The sequence below is a fragment of the Tauraco erythrolophus genome, chromosome 4 (assembly GCF_009769465.1).
Source record: "Tauraco erythrolophus isolate bTauEry1 chromosome 4, bTauEry1.pri, whole genome shotgun sequence".
Classification (NCBI taxonomy): Eukaryota; Metazoa; Chordata; class Aves; order Musophagiformes; family Musophagidae; genus Tauraco; species Tauraco erythrolophus.
The window spans coordinates 70,515,766-70,530,313 of NC_141468.1; the positions used below are offsets into that span (position 1 = coordinate 70,515,766).

The following is a 14,548-nucleotide window of genomic DNA, read 5'->3' on the forward strand; positions in this document are numbered from 1 at the left end:
TGGAATTCTCACGCTCAGTTGCAGAATTTGGATTCTGAAGGTGGGGAATTTTCAACAACCACACATCTCCTGTCTAAAAGGACATTAGCATCTCCCCAGCTGGAGCAGGTGTGAGTAGGGGCAATTCCACAGACTCCAACAAGAGGAGTACCGGGCTGATCTTGAATGCAACAGAAATCCCTTTTTACCATATTCCACGTCACGAACAGTCACCATATGCCAAAATCACCATATTCCAAATTTTGCTAAAATTCCCTCTAACCATGGGGTCTTAAAAAGTGCTGTGAAAAATGTCATGCCTGGAAGTTTCAAATATATCAGTTTCAGATGTAGTCCGTCAAACTTCTTAATGAGCAATATAGAATATACTTAATTTGTATTTCAAGCCAGGCTTCACAAGTTCCAATACTTTGTCTCAAAGCGCTATCAGAAATAAGACATTTATTTAAGAATGGCCAACAAAACCTTTGGTTTTCTTGTTCATCTGACCTGCCTAGCTCAGCCAAAGCTTTACAGCAATTGGGTCATGTAGGAACACAGGCTTAGGAGGTTTCCTGGCTCATATATAACCAGATCAATAAACCACATGCCCAATTCACTGAACACCAGACGATTTTGAAACAAAGCAAGTCACAAGCCTTTCAGCAGACTCCCACTTTGCCTACATGCAGCTGAGCAAACTTTTTACATCAGCCATATTTTGAAGATAGCTGTGGACAATTACTATTTCCTATTAGGTTAAAAAAATCTTCCCAGTGGGCCAAGCCTCTTATAGATATTACTGGAAAATGAAAGTATAATTCTGTTTAAGATTAGAATTACATTAATAAAAATATCTGTTGCTGGATCTTCTAATACGATTCACACAAAAAGCCAAAAGAAAAAAACTTCTCTGTTGAACTCCTTTCACTCATTTCTAGAAGCAATTTCTACCAGCCAGCACTGTATCCAAGTGGCAGGACAGCTGGATGGCTCCATCCTCTATCACACTGTGGGTCTCTTCCAAAAGGGGCTTTCCTTGGGCTTCTAAGCTCTTTCCTACCTTCAGCTCACACACGAGCACCATGAAGCACTGTGGCAGCTGGGGCATCTGGAGCTCAGACTTTGAGGCTGCCCAGGAAAGCTGTGACAGCCACTTCAGCCCTGACGTCCCGCTCCCCAGCCCTATGTCTTCAGCCTCCCCAGTGTTCTCCAGAGGCAGGGACGGAGGTGTGCAGAAACCCAGTGGCTTAGATTTTGATAGGAGAGGTGCAGGGCTGACCACGGTGGGTTCACCCATGGTTGCACATGCAGTCTAGCAAAGGAACCCACTTGGCCCACAGTCCCTGTGGAAAATAGGCTGGGAAAAGGGAAAACAGGATGGAAATGAGCTGGGGTTTCCACAACCACTCTGGAACAAGGAAGCCCCAGAAGACCACAGATCAGTGAGCTCTCCCACCATCTCAAACCCTCCCAGTACTTGGTGGTCAATCCCCTCGGTACTTGGTGGTCATCACAGTTTCACAGTCTCTGCGAGTGAAAGTTTGTGACCCCTTTCCTGTCCCTCATTAGGGTTGTTGGAGCCTGGTGACCCACAAAGTGAGGAAAACCAAGCCCAAGAACTTGCCATTGCCTAGAGGTCTAAACCAGTGTATGTCACAACTGGGGTCGCCGTTCCTTGCGGGAGGCAGACAAAAGAGGGTGGGGGGGATGGGTGGGAAACGGCCGAGTCATCGTGACCTAGGGGAAAATTCCTCCCTGGCCCTACGGTGGCGAACGGGCAGCCACCGACCCTGCGGGCAGAGCCAAGCAGCCACCCAGCCGAGAGGACCTTCCGAAGCGGGGGAGGCGGCGGGCGGGGGACCCCGGCCCCGCCGCGGGGCTTCCCGCTGCCCCCCGCCCGCCTCGCCCCGTCGCGACCCCGGCCCGGCGGCGGTCGGTGAAGCCCTGGGGCCACCTGGTGGCTACCGGCGCCGAGTGCTCCGATTTGCGCCTCCCTCTCCCCGCGGCACCGGAGGCTTTGGCCGGAGCGTGGTGCCCACCCGTGTCCATGTGCGCCCCGGGAAGCCGAGCGCCTCCGGCCGCTAGCTCAGCTCTGCCCGGGCTCCAGCGTCCTCCGGGTTTCCTGGGAGCCATCCAGCTTCCCGGGGTTACGTGTCCTCTGGCTGCCCTCTTCGGATGCTGGGGCTACAGCACTGCGAACACAAGCTCTTTGACTTTTATTTTTATTTTTTTTTTTACCCACACAGCCTGGAAACGAGGGGCCCTGTTTGTTGACGTAACATGCGGATCCTGCTTCAACCAGGCAGCCCTTCTTCCGTAGGCAAGAAAACCGAAATAACCGGCTCTAGAGCACCTGGAAGGCAGTCAGCATGAAAAAGGCATAGTCCTGTAGAGACAAGGGAGAGTTTCCCGTGATCCTTCACTTGCATGAGGAAAACGCAAACCCACATGGCTTCTCTCAGACCCCAGAAATAGCCCAGTGACTCAGCAGCCAGATGACTCTTTCGGTTGGGAGCTGGCAATGGCTCCAGGAGAAGATGGCACTACACTCTCCTCCTAGGTACGCCAGGCCTACCACTTATGGAGGCCTCCGAACTGGTGTTCCCTATTTTCCTTCCTAACCCAGCCGAGCTTATTCTCCTCTGGCCACCCTCTCATACCGATGCACCAGCACAATGGAGATCCAGACCTGAACGCCCAGCACAGCTCTGCTGACACACATCCTGCCTGACATGCTGTGAGGGATGCTGGTGAGACAAAACCAAGACAGAGCAGATCTAGAGGGAAAAACCAAGGATTTAATGGAATGAATGGAGAAACTCCCAAAGTACACACTGGAGCCACACCTCTGAGACTCGCTGACACTCTCCTCTCCAGGATCAGTCCTTCCTTTCTGCCCACCAGAAGGCTGAGGATGCTCAGGAACACCAGTGCTTGATCTGCCCCTTCAGAGCCCTCTCCAGGGAGAGAATTAAGGTGCATTGCTAACTCCACACAGGCCATCTCCACAGCAGTCTCTTCCTCAGCCCTTCAAATCTTCCAGAGAAGGGGCCTCAGCCCAGAAACCCCTCTCTCCTTGGTGAGTGAAGAATCCTTGCGTTATCCAGTGGGTGATAAAGGCTGTATAGAAACCGTCCTGGGGAGAGGGAGGGAGAGTCATGCTGGTCCTAGCAACGAGATTCAAGCTCTGTCAGCATCAGGAAGCCAGCTCTGGTGGAGGGAAGGGGCTGTCCCGTGCCCGGCCTGGAAGGCAAGTCCTCAAGAGGGCAGGTGAGTTGGCGAAGCCTCTGAAAGGCAAAGGCAGGCATTGAACACAGTCACAAGGACAAAAGGTGACCTGGGCTCTCCCCTTCCAGTCACAGGTACCATTCAGCCAGCCAGGCAGGGCTGCAGACCTGAGCACGAGAGACCTGAGACACAGTAGGAGAGCTCTGTCCTCCATTTGCTCCAGGCCAATGCTGGAAAGCAGTCCAAAGAAAGGTTGGTGCCCAAGTACCTTCAGGTCATCTCCTCCATCAGGACAGGCTGCAAAGGTAGAGCCTGTGCACACAGGCTTGGCTTACAGCAAGGGCATAAGGGGCTACCCTCTGCGTCATGCAGTGTGGTTCTTGCCATGCTCCTGCAGCTGTGCCCACTCCTTCCTGTCCGTGCTGGACACAGGGGTCAGGGGCCTGTTGCTGTCAGAACCCATTCTTGAGCACTTGCAGGAGACAGAGAATGGGTGGGATCCTGTTCAGAACTGTTTATGAAACCTCTCCCTGAAACCATGAGCCATGGCAGGGATGGGATGCCTGTCTGGAGCAAGGTCTAATTCGCCAGCTCGTTGCCCTCCCGATGCACATCTAGGGCAGCCAGCAAGGAATCACGGCGGCTCTGGGAGCTGGGCAGGCCCAGGGCACTGAGGCTGCAATGGAAACTCCAGACTCACAGTGATCTCCTCTACTCCATACCTATGGCCTCAGCACAGACTGATGAACTCAGCTGCCCATGATGCTCATAAACCTGGAGCTTTCTCAGAGCAAATCCTCAATCCTCATTCAAGGACAACCTCCTGAATTCGAGGCACTGGGGATCATCTTTAACTTTTTTAGGAACTTTATCCTAACAGTGCTTGCAAAGAGGCAGAAGCAATAAACAGAGGGCACCAAGAGGCAACAGCCAGCTTGGAGCAGTCCCCTAGCCAGGCAGAAGTTAAAAAAAAAAAAGTTTGTTATAGCAATGAACTCATTCAATTGATTTATTACAGGCTCCCTGCTAATTAACCTGCAATGCATAAATGATCCCCCTGCAAGGGTGGACTTCAACACAGCAGCACAGTCCATGCCCTGATCCCAGAGCACCAGCCTCACCTCTCTGAGGGAGCCTTTGATGGTGGAGAGTTTGTAAACGATCCAGAGAGGGATGCACACCATGGAGGAGAGGGCCAGCAGCCAGCCCAGGGTGTCTCCCCACCATGGGTACACGTACTTCTTGTTGTAGGTCAGCGGAGTGTATTTGATCAGAGAAAACAGGAAGGTTGCCTGGCAAGGTGGAAGAGATCAAGAGAAAAAAAGCAAGGAAATCAACACCATTAGCCAAGAAAGATCTTCCTGGTGAGTCCATACTTGCACAGAGTCTCACGGTAACAAAGAGCTCCCCAGGACAGCAACAGAAGAGACAGCAGTCAAGCAAGCTTTGCTGGGACAGCCCTCATGTGCAGCGCTGGCAGCAAGGAGCTCACCCCACCAGCAGACACCTCTGTCACTGCTGAGCCAGGGCCCTCTCCCCGTTGTTTAGCCCCACACCTAGCCTCCAAAGCCACAAACACAGGGAACAACAGGCTCCCATAGTGAAGGCCACATAACCCCCTCTACATAAGCACATTCCTCTGTATATACGTAGGTATCTATATCTCAGAGGCACCCAGCTCTGCCCATCTTCCCCCCCCATAGCTCCTCTTCCCATAGGCCCTCACCATGCAAACTGCCGGGGTGATGAAAAGCCAGCAGTATTTGATGATGGACCATGGCCGGTAGCCGATCATATCTTCAATGTTATCGTAGAAACGCTCAGCGCCTGCGGAGGATGAGAAGGATGCCTTGCTGTTACTAGGGAAGGAGGACAGCAGGGCCTGCATGTCTGGGGTCCTGCTTCACCACTGTTTGGGTGCTCCCGAGAAGATGAGGCAGTAACCTCAGCATAGCCAATAGCCCTGTCAGGGAGCTCGCCAGCAGCACAGCCAGCTTTGGTCTTTCTCCTGGACTAACATCCTCTTGCCCCAGAACAGCCCAGTGGGTCAGCAGGGCGAGCCCCTCAGCATCTCCTAGGCTAGGACCTGAACCCAGGCTGGGACCTGTACCCAGGTTTTATCCATCCCTTGTGAATGTCAAGGCTGAGAGAGGGCTCTCAAAAATGTTTGAGGGTCTCAGACTCCTCTATACACAGGTTGGGAAAAGATTTCCCAGACAACTCCAAGTCCACAGGGAAGGAGGACCACAAAAGCAGGGGCACATAGGAACATGCTGGGGATATCTGCCAAGTAGACCCCCAGTGCAATGCTGTGAGGAAGCCTCTGCCAGCTGAGTCCAGGGGCACCAAAGCAAGGGTTTAGAGGTCTGCCTTGCACTGCGAAGCAATTGCCGAGATGAGCTACAGACCAGTGTTTTGAGGATGGACCAAGCGAGAGCCTGGGAGATCAGAGCTGGGGACCTCCCCTGGTTCATACTCACCATAGACCCAGGCGATGCAGAGAGTCTCGAAGATGGCCACAAAGAGCAGGCACATGCCACTGGCAGCATAGTAATCAAAGAGCTGGAAGACATACATCCCACCCTGGGAAGGGCCAAGTGGGCAGCGAGGCAAGGTGGGGAGGGAGAGAGGGGAGAGGAATCAGGCACAGGCAGAGAGCTCCAGCCAGAGCAGGAAACAAACTCAACATCTTCCCCAGAGCTGGAGGTACCTTCCTCTCTCTGGGGCAGGGTTTTGGCCAACAGCAAAGTCCACGTCCCTTGTGCTCAAGGCCTGATGGAGACATGCAGCCACCCCGCTCTCAGGAGTCTCTGCAACCCTTCATCAGGGGAGGTCAAGTGACTGCCAGAGACCACGGGCATATTTTAGGAGAAGACAAAACCAAAGCAAGTCTTGTAGCTGGTAGCGAGGGTGGAAACCCCCTTAAGAGACAATGCATCTGATTTACTTTAGCCTCCTAATTTGCACAGGGAAATAGCTGTGCATGCAGCTGTGCAAGCAGCTGTTGCTGCGGGCCCAGAGGCTGGCAGCCCAGCCCTTTCACCACCCAGGGCTGTGAGGCTGCCGACAAAACAGGCCAGCAGGTGAGCCCAGGCACGAAGCTGCAGGGGTGACACTGATGGCAGCTATTTCAAAATTCTGCCCAAATGAAAAGAGAAGATGCAAAGAGCATCATGGCAGCATCAATCTCCACACACATACTGCTAAGAGGAGTTAAAGGTTTTAAACCAGAACAGTTTAACTCCCAGGCAATTAATTGCAGCAAGAGGAATATATTAAAAAAAAAAAAATCAGTGTAATAGATATGGGGTGCAATCAGGCCCACCAAGTTTCCTTACACCAAGTGTTCACGTAGCTCCATCCAAGAAGAAAGCAAAGGACAAAGGCACTTGCCTCCCCATGCAACAGGCTACAGCTGTAAAGGTTTGGCTTACATAAAGATAAATCTATAATCAAAACGCGAGCTCCAATTATCACTCTTGGCAGGAGAAGTGTCAGGACTGTGACTGGCACAAGGAGTGAGGGCTGGAAGGCAAAATGCAAATGCCATGGGGAGGGAAAGGAAGGGCAGCCTCCCCCAGGCACTGTGCAGCAGGACTGGCCTCACCAGCAAGCTCTCGGTCCCAGCACAGACCCCACCAGCCACCAGGCCCCTCTCTGCCAGAGGGCCACTCAGACCCAGCAAGCACCACGCAGGTGGTCTGAGCCCAAAATACCTCTGTGAGCATCACCAATCCAACCAGATAGGAGAGGACAGAGACCAGCAGGATGAGGGTCTCTCGGCGATTCTTCTTGCGGAAGATGGTGGGGTACATGTCCACAAGAGCTGTGACCAGGCTCTCCACGCAGACAAACTGCAAAGAGCAGAGATTCCATCTCTATCAGCACACCCTGATCAGCTCCTCAGCCCTGCTGCTTCCACCTCAGCCAAGTTCAAGCCTGTCCCAAAGAAATGGTGGCTTTTTCCTGGCAAGGAATCACCCTGCACCTGCACCTTTACCTGGCTGTCCAGTCCCAGCAAAACAACCATCAGGAAGAAGAAGCACGCCCAGAGCGGGGAGAAGGGCAGCATGACCACAGCCCGAGGGTAGGCGATGAATGCCAGGCCAGGCCCTGCAGGGAGAATGGCTTTCAGAGCAGGCAACACATGGCAGCAGCATGGCACATGGCAGCAGCATGGCACATGGCAGCAGCATGGCACATGGCAGCAGCATGGCACAGCTGGTGCTGACCTGCATGAGGCATCTGCCCAGCCAAGGCACAGCCTGCAGCCACGCAGGGGGATTTCGGGCTGCAGTTATACCAGCGCTGGGCGTGAAACCCAGGGTCCTTGACGGGTGGAGGAGCCCAGCTGGAAGGGAGGGAAAGGAGACACAGCATGCTCCGGCTGTATCTCTATCATGAGGGCTGGGGGCCAGGGAAAGCCTCTGAGTCCAGGGGAGCACAGCAGAAGCCTGGGTGTATGCCATGCAGGCACCTCACCCCCCCACCAAGAGACAGCAGCTGCCTAATCGTAACCCCTGCCCTTAGAGGCAGCTTATGTTGACCTCAAGACACAGCCATTGCTTCTTAATATCTCATGACTGTGCATTCATTTCTCCCTGGTTTTAGGAGGCAGAGAGCTGAGCTTCCCACCAGGATGGGAACCTGCAGCTGGAACACGACTGGCCCCAAGGTGGGTACCTTGCAGGCATGGCCCCGACACTGGAGGGTCAAGCAGCAGCACCCCACAGCCCCATCCCACCGCAGCCCCTGCTTACCCGACTCGGCCACCTCGGCAATGGGTACTCCCTGCTCCCTTGCCATGAAGCCCAGGATGGAGAAGATGGCAAAGCCGGCCACAAAGCTGGTGCCGCTGTTGAGGAAGCAGAGGGCCACGCAGTCCCTGGGAGGAGGGGGCACAGCATCAGCCAGGTGAGGGTCCAGGTATGACCCAGACCCCATGGCAGCCCCACCGGGGCAGCACTCGCTCTTCCACCCCAGCCACTGTGCCCACAGCAGGGCTTCTCTCCCAGCACTCCCACAGGTCAGCTCAGCATCAGGCGCTGTGGGAGGATGTCCCAGGGTGGGCAACCCAGCAGGATCTCCTCCAGGGAAAGCCCTCTCCAAGGCAGACATAAAGCTGCATTCCTCACCTAAGCTCCTCACTCATGAGATAGTCTTGCTGCACATCTAAATGCCTGATTTTTTTTTCTTTTTCCCTCCCTCTCCCCTGGTCCCTCCTGTAGCAGACAGTAACAGAGATTATTTTTGTCTGAGAAGGGGACATGTTTGTTTTCCTTAATAGATTTCTTAGATCAGTTACAATCTTCTTGGTTCTCAGCACTACTAGATATCTACAGGTCCTCACATTATGAAAGAAAGATGAACAGAGCCATCCAATTTATTTTCTCTGATCTATTCTCTTTTGTCTCTGTTTCATCTCATTCTCATCCATCTACTCTTTAAACTAAACATCTCTTATCTATCCAATTCCTTTTCACGCTCCAGTCTCCCTAGTCCTCTTGTGACCGCAACCCTGGGGACAACAGTAACATTTGCAGCATCTTTCCGAGATATTCTGAATCAAGCTGAACACACCCCTTCTAGCATTTCATGGCCTGCTCTGACTTTATTAAATGCTACTTTGGAAATCCAGTGTGATTTTCTCTATCAATTTTTAGGTATCTAGCATTTTGGGGGCTTCATGGTCCTGAACGTTAACTAGATCTATCCACAGCCTGCAATGATTTCTAGAGAGAAAACACAGTTCACGCAGAGCCCCTACGCCGTACAAATTCAGACTATTCCTCTGAAGCGCAGCCCTCTGCTTTGTCAAGGACTGCACAGCACCTAACACCGCTGCTCTGCCTTTGCACTTGGTTTCTAAGGCAGGAGAGACCGAGGAGGCCCATAGAGCGAGTCCCCATGAATCTCCCAGCTGGCAAGGAGGATCAGACTCCAGCAAGCTCAGCTAACCCAATGGGAAGCCCATGCCAGAATCTTGTTTCTCCAGTTGCTATAAACTGCCTGCTCTCCACTCAAATTACATTCTCAGTCATTTTATACAAATTCCCATTTACTTCAAAAAGTTGCCCTTCCTTCCCGGTGTTTCTCCCTCTTTCCCTTGGATGTATGCATGACAGGTCTAGCCGTCCTTGGAAAGGCTAGAAGGTGCTCTCCAGTCACCTGGCAGGTGGGAAGGGGTGTCATGGTGGAGGGCAACATGTGGGGAATGGCCAGAGCAAAGAGGTCTCTCCAGATCTTCACTCAAAAGGGAGCCCTGATGATATCCCTTACTGTCCCAGAAAACGAGAAACAATCTATGCCGTTTGGTGCCATGTTGGACTGCTGCCATATGAACAACAGCCCCTCTTACCCGCATTCTTTTCTCTTCCAGGTCACCAAAGGTTACACCTGACCTGCAATAACTGGGTGGGCACCATGCTTGTGTCCCTCTGCCCTGTTCAAGTCTGGTCCTGTCTTCCTGTGCAAACCAAGGCTATAGAGCATAGGACCAACTCATTAAAACTGGGTCCATACCTGGGAACAGGCTGGTCAGAGGTTTGACACCACAACTAAGAACAATTTCACTAGCAAAGCCAAACAGCATAAAGGATCTGTGTGCAAGCAGACATCGCTCCCCTTTCTATAGCATCTCCCAGCTGTAGTTACAGAAAGTCTTTACAATCTTGCTGCTAAGCAGCCCTTGTCATCATCTCCATGCTACACATCCAGACTGGAGATACAAAGGGCTAATGCCCAAGGACATGCGGCAGGCCAGGGACAGATCCATTATCTCTTCTTTTCCTACAGCTTTTTCTCTCAGAACTGCATCTGGGAGAAGGAACATGAAAAGCAAGAGGAGTCCCAGCCCAGCTGCTGTTGGAGAGGCATCCCTGCAGCAGGAGCGAACTTCTCCTAAGGTGAAGAGAGAGAAAGATGTCAAACGAGGACCATGTTGCCAGTAGTCTGGACCTTCCATGGCAACAACCACAATTTTGAGTTTAAAGGACAGGAGGAGAACTCAGTGCCAGGAGAAACATAGTCAGCAGAGAAAGGGTGGGAAGGGAGATGGGTAGTTTTACTTAGAGGTGGCCCCTTCTACTCACACTAGCCTTTTACCCCTGGGGATGCAGCTCCAGATGCTGGATACATCTACAGCAAAAAGAGTTTATTTTCACCTGGCCGCTTCAACTTGACAGTCTGATTCTATTTGGCAACCTGACCCATCTCTGTTCAAAGGCAGTCCAGCACCAGGAGAGCACGCAAGAAGCAGAAGTCATATCTACAGTCTTATATGTAGACCACAGATAGCACATAGGAACCCAGAGCACTGACAACTGTGCAAGACATTAGGTCCAAACGAACCTAGGAAGGATAAATCACAAGGTGAAAGGACTCTGGTCTACAGCCATTAGATTTCACAGCTCTGCTTCCCCTATGGCTACTCATGCACCCATGTAATAGGGGAGTTTGTGGTTTGGGCTGGGCTCACAAAGCTAGTGAAGAGGATCTGCCTTTGCTGGGTCTCAGCTGGTGTGGAAGAGGGGATTTGTCATCCATGGCATGGACAGAAAGTTCCCTTGGGTAGAAAGCACAGAGAGCTGAATCTGGGGAAAAAACATCTGGAAAGAGTTTTCTTACACCTTGAGTAGAAACAGAAAACACAACACTTCAAAAGGCCAGTAGCCTCCAGCAGTTCACCAGGCTACATGCACTGATGTTCAGGGAAAGGAAGGCTCTAGGCAGCAGAGCCGTGCTCCAGTTACCTGTAGCAGTTGTTATGGTATTTGTTATAGCTGCCCAGAGCTGTCAGGCATCCCAGACAAATTGCATACGAAAAGAAGATTTGAGTGCCTGCATCCATCCAGACCTGCAAGGGAGATACAAGCACAGGTGAGAAGACAAGGCCAGCACAGAGCACAGATACTGCATGGATGTGAAGAGGCAAAGCCCCAGGGGCTGTCATAACCAGCAGAAAGGCCAGTGATCTGGAGGTCAGCAATACCCAGTGTTTAGACAAGTCTTCTAGGGGCAGGTTATCCGGTGCCAGGAATTACATTGCCCAGGGAAGCACCCAGGGGGTGCTAAGAGTGCCAAAGGGAAGGAATGCACCAAAGCCTTTCAAACCCACAGCAAGAATAGCTCTTCATCATCATCATCATCTCTTTCTTCTTTGGACAAACCTGTAGAACCCTGTGACTCTCTAGAGCCTCCTGGCAGCAAGAGACCGGATGAATGCTTTCCACAAGACCTGAAGGAGCCTTCTGCTAGCAGAGGAGGGGGACTTGATTTGGGGAAGCCTGGTCCCTCACTGGCTGGCATGGGTACATAGAGCTTCTGATGATGCTCCTTCTCTCCAATACCTAATCTAAAGACTCCAAAACTTAAATGAAAATTAACTGGTGAGGAGACAAGTGCTAGAAGTAAACAGTAGCTGTTTGCAAAAGACAGCTCCTAAAAGAAAATACAGGAACACCATTAGTCCCACGAGGCGCCTTTGAACTCTGCTTTGCTCTCACTGTCAATAACATATCCCAGTGCTCCAAGGCTGACATTTGTCAATGCCAAATTTGATCTGAAAGCCTAGCTGTGTGCAGTCACCAATGCAACCAGCGCCACTGCCTTCTGCAGACAACAGCAAATGCAGGAACCAACAGTGAGGAATGAAACAATGACAAAGATTATTAATCAAACCCTCTGTTTTCCAAGATCTTTCTTCCTAAGGGGTTTAGAAAATAGAGATAAGACAATCATTCAACCAATGCTGAAGGGCAGCCACATTCTAGAGACAAAAGACAAGATAGTCAGGAAAGAAAAGCAGAAGAAAAGTATTACTGAGAACTTAAATGAGAAAAGTCTCCATTTGGCTATAGCCTCCTTCCCCAAAGTGGCAGTGCAGATGAGCCCTCAGGCAAACACCAGCCTTGCCCTAGGATCCCCTCTGAGAAGAACAGAAGTCAATGGAAAGCACTACAGCTGTTTTGATTACTCCAAATCACACCTGCACCTGTCGGCTAAGACCTCATGTCCTGAGGCAATGGTCAGCTGGGAAGCACCTGCTCAACGACTCCTGTTGCTCAGGCTCACCAATGCAGGGTTCTATCTTTCCTCTTCCATACTGGCCAAAGAGCAATCATGTGGCATGAGGTTTTGTTTAGTCTTTAGCTCTTCTCCTTTGTAGGCTGATGTGCCTTAAAAAGGGATGTTACGATCTCGTTAGCTGTGATTTTCTGAAGGAAATTATATTTTTAGTTCAAGGGACAGCTGCATAGAATGAATCCTCTCCTTGCCCACTGCCACAAGACTCAGCAGTGCAGTCTACAGGGAGAGAAAGCAAAGTGCTGCTAGGGCTAGACTTGGTGAAACTGCTCTCCCTGACTCTCCTGCAAGGAACTCGACTCATGTTCAGCCCTGCCACCTCTGTTTGGTCTGTGGAAACCCTGCTTACAATTTCACAGGGAGTCAGATCAAAGCTCCGATTTGTAGAATGGGAAGAGACAGACAACGAGGTGGGACTGGGGCAGCTAGCTCTGGGCACTTGGAAATTGAAAAAGTAATTGACCTTGGTTTATTTTACTCTTTTTGGAGGAGCGCAGTGGGGAGGCGGGTTTAGAGACCAAGGGTTTTAGTCCATTTTTGCATTTCAAAAAGACTGGAAGAAATCAAAGCCCTTTTTAGAATTGATTCCTAAAGCATCACTGTGCCTGTGGGCAGTCAGGACACAGCCTTCACTTTTCAGCTGCTTTTTGGGCACAGCAAGACACTGAGGTGAGCTGGACCAGCCGACACCTCCACATCAATAATTTAAGCATCTTCGCACAGATCAGGGTGGAAGGTTTTGTTAGGGTTGCTTTTTATTTTGCTGTTCATTGCTAGAGCTCTGTTTTTTCATCAAATTCAAGTTCAAATCCCACCTTTTTACGGTTTTTGGAGCCCTCGTATTTCAGTTTCTCAAGATGACAAGACTTTTGCCATCAAACTGCCTACCCTACACTTGCCATATCCTTGGACCCAGTTGACAAGTTTCAACCAGATTTAACAGTTGGAAGAAGCCTAAAATATACCAACTATTTATGAACTCAGCCGGGGAACAGGAAAAAGACAGGAACTTAGCGTCCCCCACAAGCTACAGGGAGGAACAGTCAACCCGTGTTACACATCAGATAAATCACATTGGCAAGAGACATGAGAAATATCCCAAGGGCAGGAAAAGATCTGGTGCTTTACCAGGCATGGTAGAAGCCAAATATCAAGACACAAAGCTTTATTAGCTCCATGGCTCATTTCTAAAACCCAGTGGAAATCCCTGACTGTGTAGCAGGGACCAGCATGGTGTCGGTGGGCTCCCTGCTCCACTGCTGACTCTCCCTAACTCGACAACCATGGGGTGCACATAGGGTTGTGTGGGAGACCAGCCCCAAAGGGATGTCTTTAGGGAATACAGGACCTGCCTTAGCATATGCTTCCGTTCAAAGCAAGGCAGTCTGTGGCTGAAACAGCGTAAATAAAGCTAAGCTTGGCTTGCAGAGCTTATGATCCTACTTAGTCAGCATGACTGTGAGCACCCGCTTGGGCTGTATGCACTTTATTTCCCATTTTAAAAGGTTACTGCAGCCCTTGGGCCAAAGACCAAGCCACCTTTGTGTTCTTCCCAGTCCCCTGGCAGTTCCCAAATTGCTTGAGGGTTAATGGACTGCAACAGGAAAGATGCCATGAGTGCTCCAGACTCACTAGTGATGGAGCCAAGCAGTGACAGCAAGTCCCACGACTGCAGGATCACTGGGGTTGGAAGGGGCCTCAGTCAGTCTGTGGTCCAACCTCCTCCTCCTCAAGCCCCTCACAAGAAGCATCTCTGCTCACCCAGCCCTGTGGGCTCACAGGAACTACATAGACCACTTGCTTCAGAAAATGGCAACCCAAATCTTCCCTCTCCAACCTGCTGCCTGTGCTCATTTCTCTCCCTGCAGTGACTCAGAGAAATGTTTTTTTTTTTTCAGCCCTTCCAAACTCCCCTCTTTTCCTCCTGTGCTGCTGATGAACAGCCTCCCATTATTTTAATATTTCCACTCTGAGTAATGGGGCTTGCCAGGGTCAGGCAGGGCTTACTTTCCCCTGGTGGTAAGAGCATGCTGCTGTTCTCTGGCTGCTGCTCCCAAAGAGACTGGTAAAATTTATCCTGTTCAGATTTTGCTGGCACATTGGCAGCATGGGTATTTTGATTTGATTGTTGTCTGCAGTTTTCTAAGCCATCCAGTTTATTTAATTCATAATTCATAACTCAATTTCCTTGAACATGTTGTTTACTCCAACTTGTAATAACCTCCTACTCTCTGTTTTTAGCCAAGGCCTTCAC

General features: G+C 50.9%; 1 protein-coding gene across 1 annotated transcript in view; it reads right to left on the bottom strand.

Annotated features, from left to right (window-relative positions):
• Nucleotides 1–2,754: 2,754 nt before the first annotated feature.
• Nucleotides 2,755–14,548, bottom strand: part of LOC104373831 (sodium- and chloride-dependent GABA transporter 2) — a 32,890-nt gene continuing 21,096 nt past the window's right edge. The window contains exons 9-16 of the mRNA XM_009979810.2: nt 10,962–11,065; nt 7,971–8,095; nt 7,211–7,323; nt 6,927–7,064; nt 5,691–5,793; nt 4,937–5,037; nt 4,332–4,502; nt 2,755–3,269 (exon numbers count right to left, since the gene is read on the bottom strand). Of these exons, the coding sequence (XP_009978112.2) occupies nt 3,150–3,269; nt 4,332–4,502; nt 4,937–5,037; nt 5,691–5,793; nt 6,927–7,064; nt 7,211–7,323; nt 7,971–8,095; nt 10,962–11,065 (975 nt within the window). The 3' untranslated portion in view covers nt 2,755–3,149. The remainder of the gene's footprint in view (nt 3,270–4,331; nt 4,503–4,936; nt 5,038–5,690; nt 5,794–6,926; nt 7,065–7,210; nt 7,324–7,970; nt 8,096–10,961; nt 11,066–14,548) is intronic.